Source organism: Anabrus simplex, chromosome 3 (genome assembly GCF_040414725.1).
Source record: "Anabrus simplex isolate iqAnaSimp1 chromosome 3, ASM4041472v1, whole genome shotgun sequence".
NCBI classification, from domain to species: Eukaryota; Metazoa; Arthropoda; class Insecta; order Orthoptera; family Tettigoniidae; genus Anabrus; species Anabrus simplex.
In genome coordinates, this window is record NC_090267.1 from 206,496,919 (window position 1) to 206,521,044 (window position 24,126).

The window sequence follows — 24,126 nt, forward strand, 5'->3', positions numbered from 1 at the left end:
ATTTTCGTAAATTTTATAGATTTTTCTTGAAATATTTTGTGTTAGTACCGGTATATATTATTCTAACATTTATTGGTGTATTCAAAGTGAGATTCGTGTCGACCGATTTCTTCAGTATTTTCTAACATCGCGATAATAAGAATTTCGTAGTATATTTATCTCGTATCATTTTGTGTGATAAATAACCGGTGAGTTGAAAGTTCGATTTTTGTCGGCGGATTTCATTTGTTTTGTGTATCATCGCGATGATATTAAAACATTTCTTCCATGTTTGTAAAAACTCACGTGTCTTGCAATCAGCTGTTGTTGCGGCGGCAACATCGCTTCGTGCGCCATTGCAGTGTGACCAACTTTGTGCGCAGCTGTCATGTGCAACCTTACGCCGGCCCACCTATAGTGTCCCAGGTAAAGGAAGGGGCTGGACCCTTGTTGCGCCATAAGGTAGAGAGATTTGTAAATATACTGGTAATTAGTAGTGTGGCCATTCATAACTGGTTAGAATTGCTTGTGTAAGTATGTGTGTGTGTGCATTTATTAGGCCACCCTGAAATAAATTAGAGTAATGAAATAGATGGAGTTTTATTTATAACATTATTATTATTATTATTATTATTATTATTATTATTATTATTATTATTATTATTATTAAAAATTGAATGTAAACAGATGGCAGTATTATCTAAGTCAGAGAATTTACGGTATTTTCGATTCGAGTATGCAATATTAGATGTCATTCAAAATGTTCCAAGACATGGCTTCTCACGGCAAACAAGTGCTTGATGAAAGTGATATTTTTGATATTTGATGTGACTATAGGTTCCGTGCGGTAATGGGAGAAATGCATTGCTGCGCTGCAAGTGGCAAACGTTGTAAGTTATCGTGTGTCACCCACCGCCGTCTCGATCCTCCTATACTGCCTGCTCTATGCGAGCCTTTTTGCGACTACGCTGCGACAACATTTCTCCGCTAGATGGCAGACATAGACGCACAATGTTCTAAACTTATTCTAATGACGGCAGCCTACAAAACACTATGCAGTATGGTCATATGTTCACTGAAGCTCGTAAATTACATCAGTAATATTAAATATCGGCAATATTACCTGTATGAAGTCGCAGTTGGCCTCTTCATGCACAATTTAACGATTTGCCTGTACGAACGCTTGGCGTGGTACTGTACTTTTTGTGTTCTTGCCAACGCAATATCAAATAACAGGGGTCTTACGAACTTGGTTAGGATAATATCACTAACAGTTTGCTAATGTTCTTTGACTTCACACTCTAACAAAACACATTCTGAAAGTTTTTTTTTTTTCTACTTGTTTTACGTCGCATCAACACATATAGGTCTTATGGCGATGATGGGATAGAAAAGGCCTAGAAATTGGAAGGAAGTGGCCGTGGCCTTAATTAAGGTACAGCCCCAGCATTTGCCTGGTATGAAAATGGGAAACCACGGTAAACCATCTTCAGGGCTGCTGACAGTGGGGTTCGAACGCACTATCTCCTGGATGCAAGCCCACAACTGCGCGCTCCTAACCGCACGGCCAACTCGCCCGGTATTCTGAAAGGGAAGACGTTGCAACTCCTCATATTACGCTCGTACGTTTGAAGGACTTCGACACTAGGGCACAGCAGCTTAAACGAACTCCTCCAGATGCTTCACCAGAGCAACAAAATAAGGTTTCGGGCATCGAACTCCTCCTCTGTCCTGATGCATAATCAGTTCCATTTAGCGGTATCGAAGCTCTAGGCAGTGAGATGTTGCTGACACAAATGTCACACTCCATCCTCTCTTCAACAACACGAACCTATAACCCGCAAATTAGGATTTGATTTCCTGTTTCTAGCTTGATTGGAATATTATTGTTTGTATATATGAGGTTGCCCAAAATGTCTAAACATGAAGACGTTTGTTTTGTGATTGTCCGTCACAATTCTTATCACAAGGAATCCACTATCCTCCACGGCTTTAATCACTTTCTGAAAAAAAATCCGCAGCCTGTTTCCAGTCATTCGACCGGGTCAGGAATGGAATGAATGAAGCCCCCATCTAGCAGCGAGGATAGGAATTGTGCCGGCTATCGAATCCTGTCGCACTCCTCCGGGGCAATGATTAATGAATGACAGATGAAATGAAATGATATTCGAGAGTGTTCCTGGAATGAAATATGACATGGAAAACCGGAGTATCCGGAGAAAAACCTGTCCCGCCTCCGCTTTGTCCAGCACAAATCTCACATGGAGTGATCGGGTTTGAACCACAGAACCCAGCGGTGAGAGGCCGGCGCGCTGTCGCCTGAGCCGCGGAGGCTCCATCACCTTCTGAAATAAGGTGTAAAGGCACAGATACGAGGGTAATCTGAAGATATCCAATTACTTCCTTTATTAGGTCCTTGCCTAGGTAAAGCCGACAGCCGCTTTTCTCTCAATTCCCTTCTAGACGGTATTTCATTGAGTCTTATCTTTTCTGGCTGCGAACCACCTTGCCGAGATTGGCAAAATGGTACACAACAATTGAATATTTCGGGGAAAGAATCTGAAGTTTCAGTTCTGCGAAAAATATACCTTGCACAAACGGAAAGAAACAATTACCAACGCCTTAAAATCACTTTTGAAATGTCTATAAGCATAACATGATTAATTCATTTCACAGTTCTATACAAAATATCTCTTGTACGAACGGAAGTGATCAGACACGTTTACTCATTATACGAAATAACTCAGGTTTTCACACACATTCATGCACCAATAACACAGTGTTACACCCACACTGATAGCGAAGATTGTGCGTCTACTGCTGCACTCTTACGGCGACTTGGAGAAATATTGGTAGTCGCGCCTTCCTGTGTTAAACTAGTGGCATAGAGCAGGCAGTATAAGAGGATCGAGACGGCGGTGGTGTCACCACGCAAATATCTGCTGTAGTTTCACCCGACGGTCTCGCAGTTTATCATGGCCAACTAAATAACAGTGGGATTTCAGAATGTTTTACATGACAGCAATCGGCCAAATTCTGCCAAATTTGCAAAAAAAATATCATGTAGTAAATTTGTAAGAAAAACCGTTCGCAGGAAAGCAACAATAATAATTGCTAATGTTATTAAAAAGCATTGGTTCATTAGATACCCTATCATTTTACGTTAGAGACTTTAGGATTTATGTGTTAGTAGTGGTAATAACGACATTAATGTTCATGTATACATTCAACAATGCTGTCTTCAGGAAAATATTTTTCGCCTGCTTCTAATACGATATCATGTTATCGTAGGTTAATGCTGCTAGGGAAGCAATCGGTTGTTCCCGTGAATGCCCTCCGTCAGAGAAGTGTTAGCATAGTGTATTTCAGCTCTTATTTATGTAGTTAACTCGGAACGTGTCACCTCATGAACTGATTAACCATATAAATGGTCTCGATCTCATATCTCAAACTCAGGGAAAGAGAAATATAACAAGGGGAAGAGATTAGAAGAGCTTTGTGCGATAAAAAGGCAGAGGCTTGATGTTGGACCAGTTGAAATTCCTTATCCAAAATGTTACATAACGAAGAAAAATTGAAATCATTTAAAATTGCCAATGAATTATTTCAACCACACGACTTCACACAGCATGACACAACATATGCTTCTCACCAAACAGGTGTTTACATAGATATGGTAGCTTACCTTCTAGCATAGTAATGTTTTTTGTGTGAGCAACGATGTTGTCTTTTTGGTACCCGTGTTGATTTTCTGTGACATATTGTAAAAACTGTAGATTCAAGTTTATGTGAAAGGCTGCAGTCATCTTGTTCATTAATATCCAGTAGAGGCGGAAAACTATCGATAGCGCTATCAATAGTTATCGATAGCGACCACTATCGTCATACATCGATAGTCAGTTGCCTATTATCGATAGTCAGCGATCGGTTTTTTTCCTCATTGGCTTATTTTTCGCGCTAACAGAAATTGTACGGCTGTTTGCAGTTTAAGTATCTCTCCGTACCTGCGACTTCAGTGCCGGCAGAAAGACTATTTCGCATTTTGGAAGGTGGGATTCTCCATTCAACCTAACAAAAATGAGATGTATATGTTATTAGAGACTGTATGTAGGCGAGACAAGATAAGGCACATTTTAGGTCAAAGACTTCATGAAAGCAACTGAAAACTCTCCTGCCATCTGTTGAGAATACTGCAAAACATTTATCCAAAGATATTACAGTACTCGAGAAAACGTCGGGCGATCGAAAAATGAACACTGCAGCTGAACGAGAATTTCTCAGGTGGTCACGTTATGGGCAAGGGCGTGCAGCTCGAGAATGTCTCGGACGTGCCACAGAAGAGATTTATGAGTGATTCCGATTTGAATTTCAGAAATTACATAGCATGAAATAGTTGTACTTTCTACTGATTTTTTGTGTGGATTGTGTTCAATAAATGTTCTATTTTCGGGCATAATGATATGATTCGTTCCACTTTTTGTATAGTAGAGTTCATAATATCGGAAAATATCGATGGCGATTACTATCGATATTTTGCCGCCTCTAATATTCAGCATTGATGATAAATTATTCTGCTCACTGGTTTTCAAAGAGAAACAACGAATACGTGTGACAGCATCACCATCTTATGGAACTTCAACCAGTTACACTTACAGCTGTTACCATTAGTCTGTCACATCTTCTCATACATAATTGAAGACATTAGTGCAAGAACTAGATAATGACCACATGTAGCGAAAATTAGCTTTTGACTTCTATTTGTAGCCCTAACTGCCCTCTATCAGTTACTACAGAAGTTAATTTCAGAAAGTGCCTATTTTTCTCGCTAGATGGCCTTTAAGTTTCAACTGGTTCCTTTCTGAGTGCAAGACTTGGATAATAACCGGAATTATCCAGTTCTTGCTCTCAGTTGCCCTCGTGCTGAAGAAGAGTAAGGAAGGTGGCTGAATGCAGTGAGTTATTGAGTGCTGCAAATGCAAGCTTTAATTCAGAGGTAGATTCCATTAAGAGCTGTATTTTAGTGCTAAATGTATAGAATGTATATTACAGAATATTCAGTTTAATGTTACATTGTATTATACAACAATATTTTAGACTAAAACATTATATTCAAATAAATGTGGAAGTTTGAAACCCACACTTTATGCTTTTATAAATGATTGTAATTTTTAGATACCGCTAACAAGTTCTGCTGATTCTTCTCCGGTAAAGAGTAAGAAAAGGACAAGAAAATAATATAACTGGCAAAGGAATGTTAGGAAACGAAATATGTTGAATGGAGAAGAATATATATCAACAACAGGGAAACTTGTGCCTGCAAAGACAGTTGCTTCAGATTGTTTTTGTAAGAGAAAATGTACAGCCAAGTTCTCCAAAGATATTAAAGAACGAATTCTTAGGAATTTCAACGAAATGAGTGAGAAGAATGCTCAGGATGAATATCTCATGGGCTTAATAATCTCACATAATATTCAAAGGTAATCTTTAAATAAATATTAGTTTTAGACATATATTTTGTAGGAGCATTGAACACACAACAATGCAATATATTTTTGTTGTAGAAGGCACCCTGATTTCAGCATGAAGTGGAGAAGGAAGAAGAAGCTTGTTGCAAGAAACAATAAAACTGAGAGTGAAGATGAGGATGAAGAAATAGGTGTAGAACCATTATGTAGAGAACTACATTCCGCATGAAATTAAAACTCTGCACATTTTTACTGACAACTGTGCAAGGCAAAACAAGAATATTTGGATGGTTCGAACTTAAGTACACTAGCGGCTTCGGGCAGATTGGTCAAAATATATCACCATTTTCCAGAACGTGGACGTTCGTTCATGCCCTGTTATCGTACCTTCGCACAGATTGAGAAGCTAAAACGCAAGAAAGAGTATGTGTTTGTTCCTCAGGAATGGTACGATATCGTCGCTTCATCGGTAAAAGGTTGTAATCCACAAAGCTCCTCCTATCGATTATTCTCCTTAAGACTGGTCACTCCTCCCAGTCACATATGGTTATGCAGTCCATCAGAACAACTTTTGTTGTGTTCATTTTCCTATGCCCATGTGCAAAGGAAAATTAACCTTACTGTACCGTACTATACGAATGTATGCTTGCATTACGTATTTATGCACTCCTATTGTATAATGCATGTTAGGTTCATTTTTGGTTACTCAACGGCATAGGAAAACGAACACAACGGACATTGTTCTGATGGGTTGCATATCCATATGTGGCTGGGAGGCGTGACCAGTCTTAAGGAGAATAATCGATAGGAAGAGCTTTGTGGATTACAACCTTTTACCGGTGAAGCGACGATATTGTTTCATCTGCTTCCCAAAAATTTGCTGTGGTGAAAGTACACCAGGACATGGTATTTGATTTTAAACATCACTTGGTGTCACATTTTAAGAAAATAATAAAGAATGGTACCGAAACATTGAAAATAAGTAGGTACTATACATTTGTTTATGAAGGGAGAGAGCTGTCTGATTCTGCTGTTCAAAACACTTTTGCTCATACAAAATTTTGTCTGTTCAAGACGAAACGTACTCCAATATTACATCCCGTCAAGTTGTACCAAACTCCACTGCCTTTGAATAACAAGAAGTACAGAGATGTGATGAAATTGGCACAGACGTATATTCCTCCTGTACACATGAAATGGTATTCTGATCTCAGATATGAACGCGAGGATGAAGAATATGGCTCTCAAAGTTGAGGCATCATGCCACGAGTTCTAAAAACGGTTTCCAACCATATTTTATGTAATACTTATTATGTATGTCATGCACTGGCCTTTCAAAACTCAATATTTCATAATTTAAACATTAAAACATGTAATGGCATTCATTCTCCAATTTCTATTCCCGTTTTTACATTCCTTATAACATCTGAGTGCAAGATATGGATATTTCCATCACACATTTTCTCGTTTTATTATTATTTCTAAATGGAGTAGGAGGTTAAAAATTGAAACAGTAGTGTATATTCATATATACTTTCACATTAAACTTAAATCTTTAATGAATTATAGGATTTATATAGTTTTAAATGTTTTTCTCGTTTTTCTCAGAACTTTTGGTTATTAGCTAGTTCTTGCACTCAGGTCTTCAATTATAGTCAGCGTCTGTATTAGGTGGGGTGATCTGTGTTTTGATTATATTAATGAGTTTTTCTTGGAATGCTTCATTTTACGTTCATAACCATGTCATCACTCCAGCACTAAAATTATAAACAGATCTGAATACAACTACGGCCATTCTATCTCAATTAGTGGGGCTACATTTTTGGTTTAAAATCAGGCATAGATTTAATAAAATATGACCAGTACTAATGATACACAGTCTGACCTAGCATTACTATGCCCTATTTATACTAAGCTATGTAAATCATCTTTAGGTGTTAACATTCACGTTGGTAAAGCTCACCCTGAAAGCAGGAGAAATAAAATATCTCTGCAATATGCATCGTTGAGGGTAATACGGCAAGTCACAATTTTAGTGTTCTACAGATAATTCAATCATTTAATCATTCCCGTTTGTAAACAAGCATTTAAAAATTAAAACAATAATACTTACAGAACAGTGCTGCTTGAAATTTTCTTTCAACTCTTCCAACTTCGATTGGCGACTGACGTCTGTCAAATCACCGTAATCATCCCTGTGGTTGGCACTGTAGTGCCGTTCCAAATTGTGTTTTTTTTTTTAACACATTAAATCTCGGTGGCACACTAAAAGTTTGGCATGCCCTTTATAAGCTGTACAGAAAAATGAAATTTCCCTTCTGCTTTAAATGCCGCTACTTCACCATTTTTGTATGGTGTTCAGTCATGACAACTGTATATGTATAGAGTCACTGTAGACTAGACTAGCGACTGATGGATCGGCTGCTCTCTTCGCCGTGGCGGGCAGACCGCCCGCTCAGCCAGCCAAGCTCCTCCCACCACTACCGAAACTACCTGTCCCCAAAGCGCTTGGAGCACGGGCTTAGAGCACGGCCAGAGCGCTAGCGCTCGGGGAGCGCTGTTTGGATGGCCCTGAATTAAAGATATATAAACAATTCTGTATAGCTAAAATGAGTCAAACAAATCTTAAACTTCTGAGTGAGATCAATATAATTGGTCTGTTATTGGACATAAATTTTCCCGCTCTCATTCCTGGGTGCCAGTGTTTCGCCCCAGTGTACTCAGTTGGGTTCATTTTCAAAAATTGATGCCTGCTTGGCCATCAGATGATAAAGATGTTGATTCCCGTAGGGAACCTTAAATATTTATGCCGAATAAGTAAATTTATAATACCAATATAGTTGGTCCGTTATTGGACATTATAAATTTTCCAGCGAACTCATTCCTGGTGGCCAGCATTTCGCCCCAGTGTGCTAAGTTGGGCTCATCAGTTGGTAAATAGCATACCTACCAAGCCACATGGCTAGTGCATACCGTGGAGGCCTAGGACTTAGAGAAGGTTTTCATTCCCCTCCTCGAGGGGGAGGAGCGGGCCAACTAGAAGGTAACGCCTTCTCTCTGGCCAGGAGATTCGGCGAGTTTGGTGAAGTTTGGAGAAGGGAGGTGGAAGTTTGATTCGGTGAATGGGCTGTGATGGGGTCTCGACTTCTTGGCTAAGTGCTTTATTGATTGGATAATTTGTACGATTGATTTATTTACATGATTTCTTGGTTTACATCAGTGTGCTTTTGTTAGTACAATTAGTTGGGCTTCTGCTTGTACATTTGTTTCTTTTCTCTGCTGAATGATTACAAAGGTTTACATTTCGAATATTTACAATGTTTATTATGTTAAATTTTAAATTTAGCCCCCTTTATCTCTCTCTCTCTCTCTCTCTCTCTCTCTCTCTCTTTTTAAAATACTTTATTGGGGCGTTTTGCACTATTTACAGTATTTACAATTTTTGGCGTTGTGCAAATTTACAATGTTTAAAAAATTACAGTTTTTACATTATTTTTCAGACTTTACGAGTTTACAATTTTATCTTGTGGTTGCCATATTGTTGTGAGTGTTGGCATGATTGGCGTTTATAAGACAGTGAACAATGCCCTTCTTGAGCTGGAGTTACTGGCTTATGAAACATTAAATGATATTAGTACAGTTGCTATGTTATTATTGTTGTATGATGGAGGGGATGAGGTCGACGAGGACTCACTGGGTTTTATGGCGATGTTGGTTGTCTTACTGCGTGTGGGTTGGGGATTTTCAGGGCATTATGGGAGTTGGGGAAATGAGAGATGTGTCACAGCTTCCATCTTTTCCTAGGTGGCACCACCTTCGGGTGGAAGGAGAGATCGGAAAAGGTGGAACGGTGTATGGGTATGTGGGAGTTAGGGGGAGGGGCTCCGCGGAGTAGTTGGTTAAGTGATGGGTTATCGCGGTCTAGGGCTTGGCCGTAGGATCGCTGGAATTTGTGTGATGACGTAGGAGTCAAGGGTGAAGGGGCATATGTCGAGGTCAGCCGTGGGATAGCGGAAAGGGAGTCGGAGGGCGTGCGGGACTGTGTGGTGTTCGATAGAGAGTAAGGGGGCGGGTACAGGTTCGGGTTGGAGTTGGTGACGGCCACCCAGGTGATGAGGTCGTAGGTGATCGGGGGTCGCATGAAGGATATGTAGGTGTGATGAAGGAGTTGAGACCCCACCGGGTCCCGGCTAGGCGGCGGTCTTGGTTTTAAGGTACTGGAAGTGGGGTCGGAAGGTGAGGTGCTGGTCGAATAGGATGCCTAGGTATTTCAGGGTGGCTTGAGTTCGGATAGGGGAGTTGGAGGTGGTCTGGATTGCGGGATATACTGGTTTTTCCCCGTATGCCTCGGAAGAGGATGGACTGGGTCTTCACGGGATTTAGTTTTAGGTGCCACCGGTCGCACCAGGAGGGGAAGGTGTTTAGGTAGGGTTGAACGGAACGGTTCATAGCTTGGACTGTGTGTAGGAGGCCTAGGATGGCGGTGTCGTCAGCGAACTGAAGGAGTTGGACGGAGGGAGGTGGTTGTGGGATGTCTGCCGTGAAAAGGATAAATTGGAGTGGGGATAGGGGTGAGCCTTGTGGGACGCCGAGTGTTGAGCGGGAAGGAGGGGGAGAGTTGGTTGTTGATGGATATCTGAGATGAGCGATTCAAGAGGTAGGAGGAGATGAAGCAGACGTAGGAGATGGGGAGGGCGAAAAACCTGAGTTTGAAAAGGAAGGCGGGGTGCCAAATGGAGCTGAAAGCAAGCTGGAAATCAAAGGATAATAGGAGGGTGGGACGGGCACGGTTGCAATTGTTGGCGGTGGTTTGGATGAGTCGGAGGAGTTGGTCTTCTGTGGAAAGTTTTAGGCGGAAGCCGAACTGGCATGTGGGTAGCAGGTGATGGGATTGTAGATGGGAGTGCAGGCGACGGATTAGGATTTTGTCTAGGATTTTTTCCAGGTCTGTGATGAGGATTATGAGGCAGTAGGAGTTTGGTTCGGATGGTGGTTTGCCTGGTTTGCGGAAGAGGAGCATTGCGGTGTGTTTCCAGGATGTGGGGTAGAATCCGGTGCGGAGAATGAAGGTGTAGGGTTAGTAGGTGAGAGTTGCATAACGGATATGGAGGTAGCGAGCTTTGTCTGGGCCTGTGGCTGTGTTCCAGGATTTGGAGAGTATGGACTGGAGCAGTTTCGATCGCTCAGGAGGTTCTGTAGCTCGGTCATGGCACGGCGGGATCGGTGGGTTAGGTTGAGGTCGGCTAAGGGGATGAAGTGGAGAAAGGTGTCGCTGAGGTAGGTAATGAACTCTAGGGCGAGGGGAATGTTAGACCGGTGGTGTATGGTTGCTAGGTGGAGAATCCGGGAGCAGAAGTATAGTGTGGTGATAACGGCTTCTGGAAAGTTGAGAATTGGGGTGTGGGGGCGTGTGGGGAGAGAAGAACGGATGGCTATGGCAGAGCCCCATGCCCTATGTCGTCAGCGTGGTCGGCTCGGTGAATGGTGTAGCTGGGGAGGTCGGCGGATTGGTGGGGACGAAGCATAGTTTCATTGAGGAGGATGGCGTGGGTGGAGTGTTGTTCGGTAAGATCTTTAAGGTGCAGTAATTTGGAATGGAAAGATTGGATATTGAGAAAGAGGACGGAGATGGTTCAGGAGGTCGGGAACGACAGGATGGATTATGCGCGATGTTTACACTAGGGTCTCGAGAAGGGTGAAGTGGAAGTGGGTGTTCGGTCCGGAGTGGGGAGGTTCGGATGTGGGTGTTCAGTGTCTGGTTGGCCGCTGCCTGAAGTTGGACTAGGACGAGTGGTCGGTGGTATGGGTGGATGTTCTGGAGGGAGATTGTGACGAATCTTATTATGTCCTCGAGGGATGGGGGAGGGAAGATGGATTGTGTGGGTTGGGTGGGGGGAATCGATGGTTCGGATTGGGGTGATTTGCATTTGAGGGAGTAGGTAGGGTGGGGTTCACTGCAGATGTTGCATTTTGGTGGGAGCAGGGCGTTGGGGCATCGGGAGGTGGGGTGTGGTTGTGAGCAGTGGCTGCACACTAGATGTTCGGCGGTGCAGTGTGCCGTGTTGTGTTTGTTGTATGTTAGGCACCGCTCGCACCTTATGGGTTGGGGGCTGGGGCGCGGGAGAGCTCCACCCAATGGTGGTGTCTGAAGATGGATACTCCATTAGCCAGAACCCGATCCACGTCCTGAGGTGTCGGAAGGATTATCCTTACCATGAAGGTGGACCCCGAGTTATTCCTTATGCGGAAGGCCTTGCGTACTGGAATGCTCTCGGCATTCAGCTCTTGGACTATTTTATCGTCCGGAATATCGGGGTCCACCCCATTGATCACACAACTAAATAAGATGTGACGGGGTGGTGGGGTTTCGATTGTGTGTGGGGAGAGGGCTTGCAAGGGGGTGGTTGATCCGAAGTAAGCTGATCCCACCGAGCCCCTGAACCTTCATGCTGCGTCCTTCCCATTGATTTTTATAATGACCTCATTGTTAATGGGGTGTATGTCCACTATTTCTTCCCTGGTGAAGTTGAATTGGGTTAGTTTATGAAATATTTGGGGGGGGGGGGGTTGGAATTCAGGTGAAGGCTGCAGGAGGAGGAAGGCATGGATTCCGGAGAGGGGTTTCTGGAGAGACCGGGGATTGGAAATGAGTCGCAGGGTTCCGGAGAGGTGGGGGTAGGGGAGGGAATTTGGAGTTCGATGAAGCGTTGGGCGGGGAAGAGTGGGTGTGTGTGTGTGTTGTGCTCAGCGTTGAAATTGGTTAGCTGCTCCCTCGCTGGAATCTTCGTTCGCGGTTCTTGATCATTGTTATCCATAGGGCTGGAGATAGGTCGTTTGGAGACGGGATGGGAAGAATCACGGGTAGGGACTGGGGTTACTGGCGGTTGGTGGGTTCTAGTCGTTGGGAAGGACTCATTACTTGGGCACATTACGGAGCTGAAATGCGCCTTACTCTACAGCATGTGGTTCATGGTGGCTTGGGAGATGGTAGTGTTGGTGGTGGTAAAGGTGGAACAACTGGTGGCTGCGGTGATAAGAGACAGTATAATTGTAATGATCACAGTTCACTGTTGAAATTGTTGAATATCTGCCTCTATAAGCTAGTCATTAGCAATGACACTCCTTTTTTTTTACGGGGGGCCCTCGTAGCCCGCTCTCCCGTCGTGGCAATTGACTGAATCTACATTGCCTCCGACATGCTATTCGTTTCTTAGTAGAAAGAGATAGCTGGGAAGAGTGGGAAATGGTACAAGGAGTATCTGCCTGTTTCCATGTTAGACACGTTGCCAGGCTAGTTTGTATAGGTAGGATGGTGTAAAGGTGTGGTATTGAAGGGTCAGGGAAAAACCACATAGGCTGAAAAGAGAAAGAGCCAACATGTAAAACCTGACATCGTTTGATAGCACATGCAAGGTTGTGGGCTGGAAAAGTCCAAAGGTTGTGTTAGTTAGGAGTATGTGTCATGCATTCATAACCATTTTCCTAGCTTTTGTCAATTATTATGGGGAATCGGTCCGTCTTGTCACTGCCTGGTGCGGCTCGGGTCCGCTGGCGTCCGGGCTTTGGGCTACAGGTTAGTCCCTTGGTCCAGCAGCCAGCAGTCCCTGGTGCCAAGTCTCCTTTAAGGAGAAGGGGAGTAGAGCCAAGCCTTACTTAGGGTAAGGGGCCTCTTCTTTCTCGCCTGATGCCGACCCTTCTTTGCAGTGTTGGTGGCACACACTTATCTCTGCAACTACATACATACATACATACATACATACATACATACATACATACATACATACATACATACATACATACTTACTTACTTCATTATCATATATCCATTTATACTTTTTCTTGGTAGAGTGCGGGCCGCTTTTTCGCTCTCATGTCCTGTAAACAAGTAAACAGTTAAATAGTTAAATGATAGCTGCAGGGGTGGGTTTTCTGTCCACTCCCTTGTCACTGGCGGGAGGCGGAGGTGGATTGGGTTGTCTCTTATGATGGCTGTGTTGCCTTCGTCACGGTGTGTTTCTTCTCTCAATCCTCCCTTGCTTGATTCCCTGTAATGGCTAGATCTGTAACAACATAATCTAGGACAAGGGTATAGGTAAATAGACATGTACATATATACAGGTATTTGCAGTGCGGTGTGTGTGCATATTATTACGTGAAGGTCCGACTCGTTGGCTGAATGGTCAGCGTACTGACCTTCGGTTCAGAGGGTCCCGGGTTCGATTCCCGGCCGGGTCGGGAATTTTAACCTTAATTGGTTAATTCCAGTCGTCCGGGGGCTGGGTGTTTGTGCTGTCCCCAACATCCCTGGAACTCACACACCACACATAACACTATCCTCCACCACAATAACACGCAGTTACCTACACATGGCAGATGCCGCCCACCCTCGTCGGAGGGTCTGCCTTACAAGGACTACACTCGGCTAGAAATAGCCACACGAAATTATAATAAAGTGAAGCGGTGTAGTGAGTTGGTGTCAGCTTAGGAGGGGGAGAGGGCGTTTTTGGACCCCCGGCCTCCTAACCCTGTGGCTGAACAGAATGTGCTTCGGCGTGGGGTATTTGGTGTATAGATCGACGTCGTAGCGTCCTATTCCACTGACTAGTGGGTTGATCTTATTGCCCCATGACTTCGTGTACATTTGGAGTGTTTGTTTTCGTATGTGTTGCCTTATCGAGCTGACTTTCACAATTCCGCGTAGGTGGCGTATTGGTGTGTCATACGGGAGTCTAGCCGCTGCTCGAATGCATTTATTTTGTATTAATTTCAGCTTATCCAGGTTCGTCATAGCAGTGTAGCCCCAGGCAGGGGCTGCGTACGTTATTATTGGCCTAATTAAGGCCTTGTACATGTTCATTGCTACTCTCTTGTTAATACTGGATCTTTTATTCAGTATAGGATAGAGCTGTGACAGTCGTGCGTGTGTTTTCCGCTGGATGTCTTTAATGTGATGTAGCATGGTCAGTTTCCTATCTAGGACTACTAGATATTTGGCCTTGTCGTGCCAGGCTAAATCTTGATTGTTTGAGCGGTTTGATGTTGGCTAGCATGTGTGGCCGTTTGTTCTTCCTAGTGAACAACACAGCTTGGCATTTGTCAACATTGACCTTGATGCGCCACTTAGTTTGCCAGGGCTCGAGGGTTCGCAGTGCTACTTGTAGTCTCTTTCGGGTGCATGCTAGCTGAGGGTGTTGTACTGTGATAGCAGTGTCATCCGCTTAGAGGTGCGTGGTAGCGAGTTCCGCTGTCGGCATGTCATACATAAATAGGATGAACAGGATTGGGCCTATTAGTGCCCCCTGGGCTACGCCTGCCCTAATCCGTCGCGTGCTTGACAGTGTGTTGTGAACATCTGCTTGGAACTCTCGGCCTTCCAGGTATGATTTAATTAATCTTATGTACCCTGAGTGGAATTCTAGGTATGTTAGTTTCGCTAATAGGCCTTCGTGCCAGACTTTATCGAATGCCTTCTGGATATCAAGGAACACCGTGCTGTGTCCCTCCGCTTGTTCTATGACCCGGGTAAGCATTTGCGGGGCGGAGTGGCCGTTCCTAAAACCGAATTGTTCGGTTCGCATGATTCCTTTTTTCTTGATATGTGCTATTAGCCTTTTCAGCAGTATTTTCTCAAATACTTTGCCGAGGGCGTCCAGGAGGCTGATGGGCCTGTAATTATTTGGGTCAGATTTGTCCTTGTCTGGTTTACCAAATACAAGGATTCTCGCCTTTTTCCACTGTTCCGGGAAATACTGCAATTGAAACATTGCATTGTATATTTTAGTGAATAGTGCGAGGGCTTTCGGAGTTAGCTTCTTGAGTATTATGTTCTGAATCTCATCTGGGCCGGGTGCCGTCTTCGGGTTGAGGTGATCTATTATCCACTTAATCTCGTGGATATTAGTCTTTTTAACCTCGGGCTTAGGTGCGTTTGCTAGGAATTCCGCTACCTTGGTCTCTGTTTGCCTAGTGAAGGCGGGATCTGACGGTTCGTCATTGGGCGTAAAGGCCGCTTCCAGTGAGTCAGCTATCATTTCGGCTTTATCTTGGTTTTCGTATACTGGTCCGTTATTCCCTCAATTATTGAGATCACGTGTGGTTCTCGCGTGAAATATCTCACCAAGTTCCACACCGGTCTGGTATTTGTGTCAAACGTGCTCAGTTTGTTATTCCAGATCCGCGACCTGTATTCCATTAGTTCGGTTTCGATTTCTGTTCTGAGTTCATTTTTATATATCCGGTCTTCATCGTGGTGGTATCGGGCCCAGTTGCGCTTGTGTTGGCGTATTAGATCTTTGATAATGTGGGCCGGTATTTCGATATTAGTGTGTTGTTTAGGTTTGTGTACCGGGATGCTCGCTGTTGTGGCTGCCTGGATCGCACTTATGAGTGTTTTTAAAGATTCTTTCGTTTGGGCTGGGTTTCCTATTTGTATGTCCTCAGTCCCCTGTAGGAGTGAATCGAGTTCTCTTTCGAATTTACCCAATCTGGCTGCTTTATAGTTGAGTCAGCGCTTGGGGTTATTCTCATATTCCTTTGGGTTCGCATCCAGTGTAAATATCAGTGGTTGGTGTCTCGATCCGAGGTCGTTTATGACTTTTATGCTGTGTCTTTGAGGAATATGTCGTAGTAGGGCTATGTCTAGTATATCGGAGACCTGATCGTTTGGCGCTAGGAATGTGGGTTCGCTGGGGGCTGTTACCACATAGTCCTGGGATAGCATGTGGTTGTACAGCCTTGTGCTTTCTGAGTTAGGTCTCAGGCAGCCCCAGCTGGCGTGTTTCGAATTTAGGTCTCCTCCCAGGATCACGTTTCGATTTAGCCTTAGTACCGTTTCGATGTCTTGTGTGTTAAGGCTTTTCGGTCTGGCGTATGCCGATATGACATTGATGAGTGTTCCTCGCACTGGCATGGCAATTCCGCACGCCTCCAGCTCGACGAGCTCTGGTAAGTCTAGTTCCATATGTTTAATGTCCTTCCTTACCAGAACTGCCACCCCTTCGACTCTATTAGCCTTGTCGCTTCTGTGTAATTTGTAGCCTCTTATGGTGAACTTCTTCGCCGGTGGGAGGAAGGTTTCTGTTAGGAGAGCTACGTGTATGGTATTGGCGGCTAGGAAGGCTTCGAGTTCAAATTTTCTGGACCTGACGTCCTGGCAGTTCCATATTAGTACTCGAAGCCCCTGCGTGTTATTATTATTATTATTATTATTATTATTATTATTATTATTATTATTATTATTATTATTATCGTCGTTGTGTTGTTCAGCCATCTTGGGTCAGGAGATCAGAGGTCGCATTAACCAGGTCCCTTAGCCAGGGGAATGGCAGCAAGTTAGCAATCACAACTCCAGTGGTTATGACTACAGTGAGGTTCAAGTTCGGGAAGATGGTTTTCAGGATTTCTTCTATCCTTTCCTTGAACTCTCTTTCCGCCATGTTCCCTTCTGGTAGCTGAACCTGTTTCTGTGTAGATGGTCGGGTTGGTGTGGTGCGTAGGCTAGGCGTTGGGGGCGGTCGTGCAGATGCCGGTTTGCTAGTGGCAGGTTCTCTGCAGCGTGTGGAGCTAGCCAGGGGCGGGCCCTGTGGTAGCTCGGGGGGAGCTTGCATGAACTTAACCTGCCTTTAGTTGTTGTTGTTGCTGCTGCTGGTGGTTGTTGCTGGAGGTCTTGGCTTGGACGGTGGTAGGGGCTGGTTGGGCTGAGGGCCCGGGTTGTGTTCACCGTCCGTCCGTGTAGATTTAAAATTTAAGATGCCTCCACCTGATGGGCGCTGCGTGCCTGAAGAGCCTTGTTTTTGGCCCTTTGCGGGGGCCAGTGGCTGGGGGGCGGTACGGCTCGACCGACACCAGCATGTTCGCGAGCATCCGCATTTTCCGCAGATTGTCCGCCCCTGGGGTGTCCGCCACGGCAGCTAGGAATAGGTTGCCTTTGGCTGGCCTGTTCCCTGTTCGCATCCGCATTACGGAGAATGCGGAGATAGATATCCTGCGCTTTCATAGCTAGCTGGATTTCGTCCGCATTACTTCCGTTTATGGGGGTCCTCACTACGAACCGCTACATACTGCTGTTGGGCAATACTTTTACAAAATTAATATTCACCGGGCGAGTTGGCCGTGCGCGTAGAGGCGCACGGCTGTGAGCTTGCATCCGGAAGACAGTAGGTTCGAATCCCACTATCGGCAGCCCTGAAGATGGTTTTCCGTGGTTTCCCATTTTCACACCAGGCAAATGCTGGGGCTGTACCTTAAGGCCACGGCCGCTTCCTTCCAACTCCTAGGCCTTTCCTATCCCATCGTCGCCATAAGACCTATCTGTGTCGGTGCGACGTAAAGCCCCTAGCAAAATAAAAAAAAATAATATTCAACCCTTTTAACACTTCGATAGCAATTTCATAGCTCTCAAAGCTCGTCATGTGCAGCCGAATCGCTTCATGCGCGTCTACTCTCGGCCTAGAGAAGTACCGTAATATTTTTTCTGCTCATGCAGTAGCTTTTTGAGGAGCTCCATTTCAAGTGTCTTTGTGTTCTAGGTGTAGGCCGTAAGGGGTGGGGGGTTGACCCCTTACGGGTGATTGGTTTTGTTTGTTGTGGTGGTTGAGGTTGGCTCTGCCGAGTCTGCCTCTTGTGTGTGGTGTGCGGTGGCTGGGTTGAGCCGATATATGTTTCGGTGCTACTATCGGCTCGGGTATTTGGCTTGTGTACCCCGTCCTTCTGCGCCTTGTGGCTCAGGGGCTGGGGTTCTTTGCCTTTCCCCTTCCCCCTCTTCCTCCCTTTAGCCTCCCTGAAACTGTCACCCTGGTTTCCTGGCTGGGTGACTGGGACCACGAGTTCAGTCACCCCGTTCTCACGCTGCTCCTCTCCCTACAAGCTTTCGGAGTCAGCCTCCTGGGATGATCTTGACAGGTCCATCACCAGTTTAGCCTCGTCGGAGTCCGAGTTGCTTGCTTGCTCGCGGGAGTGGGGGGGGGGTGTTGTGTTGGACTTTTGTTGGCGCCATCTTCCGAATCCGTTTCTTTTTCCCCACATTCCTTCCCTGGGGGACCGCCTCTTCACTCGGGCCTGGGGGACTGAGTCCCTCCTTCCCATCGTCCGGCTGATCGACCACCAGGTTGGGTAGTCGGATGATCGACCACCAGGTTGGGTAGTAAGGGGCGAATTGCGTTGGGGAGGAGAGGTGCTCTCCGTTTTGTGTTTTGCCTCTTGGGCCACCGGCCGGACGGCGCGCCGCCTCCAGGTTTCGCCACACCAGCCGCTGGCTTAGCTATACAGCGTTCCGCGCGGGCCGGCACTGTTTGGACCAGAAGGTGCGAGCTTAGGCTCCAGTTAGCTGTCGAGGCTGTGTGTGTGTTTGTGTTAGTGACTGACACTTGCACTACGGCTCTTCTTGTTAATGAGCTTGAATGTCTACATTTGGGTAGTGCTACTAGAGGTTGGCACCCCAGAGGGTCCTTGGGTGCGCCCTGTTGAACTGGGAGACATCTCCAATTGCCCTTTGTAGGTCCCTACACCAAAGAAAACAGTCCTGGGGTGAGACCTCTCGAGAGGCCGCTTAGTCCACCTTTTTAAGCTCCACTGGAAAGCCGCACCAGCTTACGATGTAGGGGGCCCCGCTGGACGGAGAGAGTAGTAAAAGGCAGCTTACCGGTCTTACCAGGAGTCTGCTGTAGCACTGGGATGTGGCGAGGCATGGCATTTCCGGCTGTCCCGTTAGGTTGCTCTGGCAGGCGAGTGTAGTTCCCGGTGATCCGCTAGGAAGCACTGGCTGGCGAGATCGAATGCTTTGTAGTCCAGTGCCGATGCACTATGAGAGACTTTCTAATTTTCAAAAATTGATGCCTGCCTGGCCATCAGATGTTAAGATGTTAATTCCCATAGGGAACCTGAAATATTTGTTCTGAACGAATAAATTTATAACACCAATATAGTTGGTCCATTACTGGACATTATAAATTTTCCAGCTAACTCATCTCATTTCCACATTAACTTGGGCTGCTTGATTCTATGTGTAGCATACTTGTGTGTTCAAGAATCACTACTACCCTAGTAACTTGTGTGTTTCAACTGAAATGAAAGGTAACTGGTAAATGTGGGAGTAAATACTGTATTGATGATGTCACTGCATGTGACTACTCTTTTAAACTAGACAAAACACAATTGCTACTATACTTCCTACCTCCCTGTTATATACTCTTGATCTTTATCTACATTTCTTTTCCCGTAACTTCTCACTTGCTGAGGTAGCAGCATTCAGCAAAGAATAACTTACCACCATTGCTGAGTATTTATAGATTCTATTATAATTGTGTTACCAGAGTGGCAAAATTTAAGCTCTGCTTGAATGTTTTGTATTTTTCTGTGTAGGCGTCATCACAGTGCAGTTACAAGACCAACTCAGGATCGGGTACACTTCCTAAATTAAATCCAATAACTCCTGAGATTGAAGAAATAGTTGACTTACCTCCTTCACCACCTCCTCCCATCAAACAGGAAGTGGATATTAGCCCACAGATGGACTACAAAGAACCATTCCACCTCAGTGACACCATGCCCCTGCCAACTGTAAGTACATTTCTTTTTTTCCTAGAATTTTGATAAATATCTTGTAACGTACCATAGTAACTTTTCAGTTAACTTGTCATAACTTTAATATGGCTTTTGTACTAGTAGTGCTTCTTCATAGTCTTTCAGAATTCCTGTGGCATACTGTTTTTGTTCTGTGTGTCTCTTTGGGTTCTTGATTTCATATTATTACCGAGCTCGATAGCTGCAGTTGCTTAAGTGTGGCCAGTATCCAGTATTTGGAAGATAGTAGATTCGAATCCCACTGTCGGCAGCCCTGGAAATGGTTTTCCATGGTTTCCTATTTTCACACCAGGCAAATGCTGTACCTTAATTAAGGCCACGGCTGCTTCCTTCCTACTCCTAGCTCTTTCCTGTCCCATCCTCGCCATAAGACCTATCTGTGTCGGTGCGACGTAAAGCAAAAAAAAAAATCATATTAAGTGAACTTGAGAATGATTAAAGTAGAAAGTTCTAATTTGTCTTGTTTTTAAAAGAGTGTAGAAACTTCAAGAACTACTGTTGTTTTCTGATGTACTGGAATGGTCAGTTCATTCCCCTTGAAGTGATATACATAAAGTTTTCTTTTTCTGGGATGAAAAGGAAAAATTATTTTAAGCTTTGATAAGGGCGACGAGACACCTATTGGCCCCAATATGACTATGTTTTTTTATTTTTTATTTAGATTGCATCACATTATGAACTTGTAACTTATAACTATACTAAGTTTATGTCCATTTGACAGGGCTCAGGAAGGACACTCACATACACTGTAAATATACTTGATCACATCATTTGTTGCCAACAGAAATTCCTCCAGGAGGAAACTCTCATAGTGGGCATGTTTGGATGATGTACCAAACAGTTCAGCACTACAATCACAGCTGGATGAGGATGTCATCCCCCGTTTAAACAAAGAGGTTGTATTCTGTTGAGGACAGACCAGATCTTGCAAAGTTCTTCAATGCCTGGTGGCCTGGTTGAGATACAGTAGCATGCAAATGACCCTAATCCAAACATAATACAGTAAAGCATTCTCATAACAAAATTTGAAAAAATCTATTGAAAATCAGTTATGCAATTACAGAAAGTCATACTATAATACTTGATATGATACATTTTATTTTTGACTTGGATTTCACCAATTTTTTATTAATATTCTTGATTTCTTCATTGTGAAACCACATATTATGCTCACTTTGATTACAGCTCTTCTGCATTTCACTCAGATGGCAGATTGCATGTCAGTTGTTTACCTAAATGATTTCAAAGAAGTTGGAAATATACCAAACATATTCCTTGCTAAATTATTGTAATCCCTAATTCCTCTTCCTGTTAATGAATATTTACCCCAATTAGTCTTCTTGAATCCCAACGTTATCTTCATATTATAACATTTACCATGTTAAACACATGGCAGTTTAGGTAAGCCTGTACAGCAGGCGTAAGACCGTCTCCTTCCCCCAAGAGTTTGGCAAAAGCCTGCGAAGGTAGCATCGTCGGCCTGGACTGGTAAATTACCTCCCAGCTCTTTTAAACAAGTAATTAATGCAGGGTAGTTGGATGCGCTTACCAGGCATTCTCCCACCCCTCCTGCGAATGGGGTTACATGCCCCTGCATGCAGAGAATCTTCGTCAATGCCAGCAGATATTTCTGTTAGAAAACCCTTATAGGACAAAACCCCGCCCCCAGAAGAAGTCGAAGCTCAAGGCGTTTATTTATTTCCATCTTAGGATGGGGATGTTGAATATAGGTGTAGTAGCATCTTGCTGTTTAAAACCTAAAACTCCTCAGTCTCCACTATGGCACTGTTACAGTGGAATTGTAACAGTTGGGATAGGCACCTTACTGAGTTGCGCCAGCTAATTAGTCAGTTCACGGTGAGTATAGTCTGTATTCAAGGAACCAATCTCAGATCAGGTCATCATACGGTCTTAAGAAATTGTAGACTATACTCGACAGAATGGGATTATGCTAACTGGGCTTCGGGTCCATTGGTATTTTTACTCGTTTTGATACCTACAGTGGAGAGGTTCCACTAGGAACCCAGCTGGAGGCAGTAGCGGTATGTGTTTCGTTGCCTGTCATAATTACGGTTTGTAATGTTTATTTCCCACCAGGCCAGCCTCTTAACATCAGTGATGTAATTGATTTAGATCAGCTTCCACCTCTTTTCCTCTTGTTGGGTGATTTTAATGCCCATCACCCATTATGAGACTCTGAAATGCCTTGCCTCCAGAGGAAGGGAGATGGTAATGTTAATAAGAGAGCTCGATTTATGCCTTTTGAATACAAGGGGACCAACACATTTCAGCGTAGTGCACGGCACCTTCTTCTGCATTGACGTCAGTCTATGCAGCCGAGCGCTTTTCCCCTTCTTCGGTACACAATGACCTCTGTGACAGTGACCATTTCCCCTATTGTTCTTACTTTGTTGAAACAGAAATCCATGTTGGCTTCTCTCTTATGGATTCTTAAATGTGCTGATTGGTCAAAGTTCACGTCATTATCTGTCTTTAATGACACGAGAATTATGGATGACAGACAGATATAAAGAAATTGAGATCCTTCAATAGAAGCACGACTATTTAACTTGCATAAGAAAGTGAAAGAACTTGCTAGTTTGAAACGGAGACGATATGGTCAAATTTTGAGAGATGCCAATAATGAAATCATCTTGGGTGTGGAAGGGAAACTCAAACAATGGAAGGAATATATAGAAAATCTCTTCAAAGATGACAGAAATGATCCTCCTCCACCTGACGAGAGAATAAATGAAAATAGCCCTGAAATAACAAAAAGTGAAGTTGTACATGCCGTAAAACTTCAAAAGAATGGTAAAGCAAGTGGACCTGACGGTGTGTATGCTGAAGTTCTCAAAGTAATAACAGAACAGGAATCTACCGGCCTCAATATCTTAACATCATTATTCAATCAAATATATGTATCAGGAGAAATACCACCAGACTGGCTGAAATCAATCTTCATACCACTACCGAAGAAGCCTAACTCATCTCAGTGCGATGATTATCGTATGATAAGTTTGATCTCTCACGTGCTCAAAATATTCTTGCGAATCATTCACACTAGAATATACAAAAAATGTGAATCCCACATGGATCAGAATCAGTTCGGTTTCCGAAATGGCATTGGTACACGTGAGGCACTCTTCTCGTTAAATGTGTTGTTACAGAGGTGCAGAGATATGAATGTTGATGTCTATGCCTGTTTTATAGACTATAAAAAAGCTGTTGATTGTGTCAGGCACAATAAGCTGATAGGGATTCTGAGATCAACAGGTATTGACTCCAGTGACTTACGTATTAAGTAACCTGTACTGGAATCAGTTTGCAAATGTCAAAACTGATCAAGGAACTTCAGAAACTGCTTCGATCAGGAAGGGCGTCCGCCAGGGTTGTATACTGTCACCTCTGTTGTTTAACATTTACTCAGAGGCAATTTTTAAAGAAACACTGGAAGACTATGGTGGGATCAAAATTAACGGGAAAATCATCAACAACATCAGATATGCAGATGATACTGTTGTCATAGCTGATGACATGCCTGCCCTTCAGTGCATGATAAACTCCTTAGTTCAGCACAGTGAAGAGTTTGGATTATATGTTAACCCCTCAAAGACGAAACTGATGGTGTTCTCTAAGAAGACAATTCGGACAAATCTCACAATAAAAGATAAAATAGTTGAGCAAGTGTCTTCTCTCAAATATCTGGGTACCATCTTGGATGATCAATGTAACTCCAAACGGGAGATAATATCTAGAATTGAGCAGGCCAGGAAACAATTCATTACCATGAAGAAATTCTTTGTGAGGTCAGATCTCAGTCTCCAACTACAAATTCGTATGATCCGGTGCTATATATTTACTGTTCTCCTATATGGATGTGAAAGCTGGACTCTGGATCCAATCATAGAAAAACGTATTGATGCCTTCGAAATGTTCCTGTATCGCCGTCTCTTGCGGATATCCTGGGTAATGAAAATCTCAAATGCCGATGTCCTTCGTTGGATGAAAAAGCAAAAAGAACTACTGCTCACCATAAAACAGAGGAAAACACAATATCTAGGACATATCATGAGAGGTGAAAGGTACCAGTTATTACAGC

The 24,126-nt window shown here is 43.9% G+C and overlaps 1 protein-coding gene across 11 annotated transcripts in view; it reads left to right on the top strand.

Annotated features, from left to right (window-relative positions):
* The window catches only part of LOC136866151 (protein tramtrack, beta isoform), a 625,536-nt gene that overhangs the window by 136,626 nt on the left and 464,784 nt on the right, over positions 1 to 24,126 (top strand). For all 11 annotated transcript variants that reach the window (XM_067142866.2, XM_067142864.2, XM_067142861.2 and 8 more), the window contains exon 3: positions 19,803 to 20,000. In XM_067142866.2, the coding sequence (XP_066998967.1) occupies positions 19,803 to 20,000 (198 nt within the window). The remainder of the gene's footprint in view (positions 1 to 19,802; positions 20,001 to 24,126) is intronic.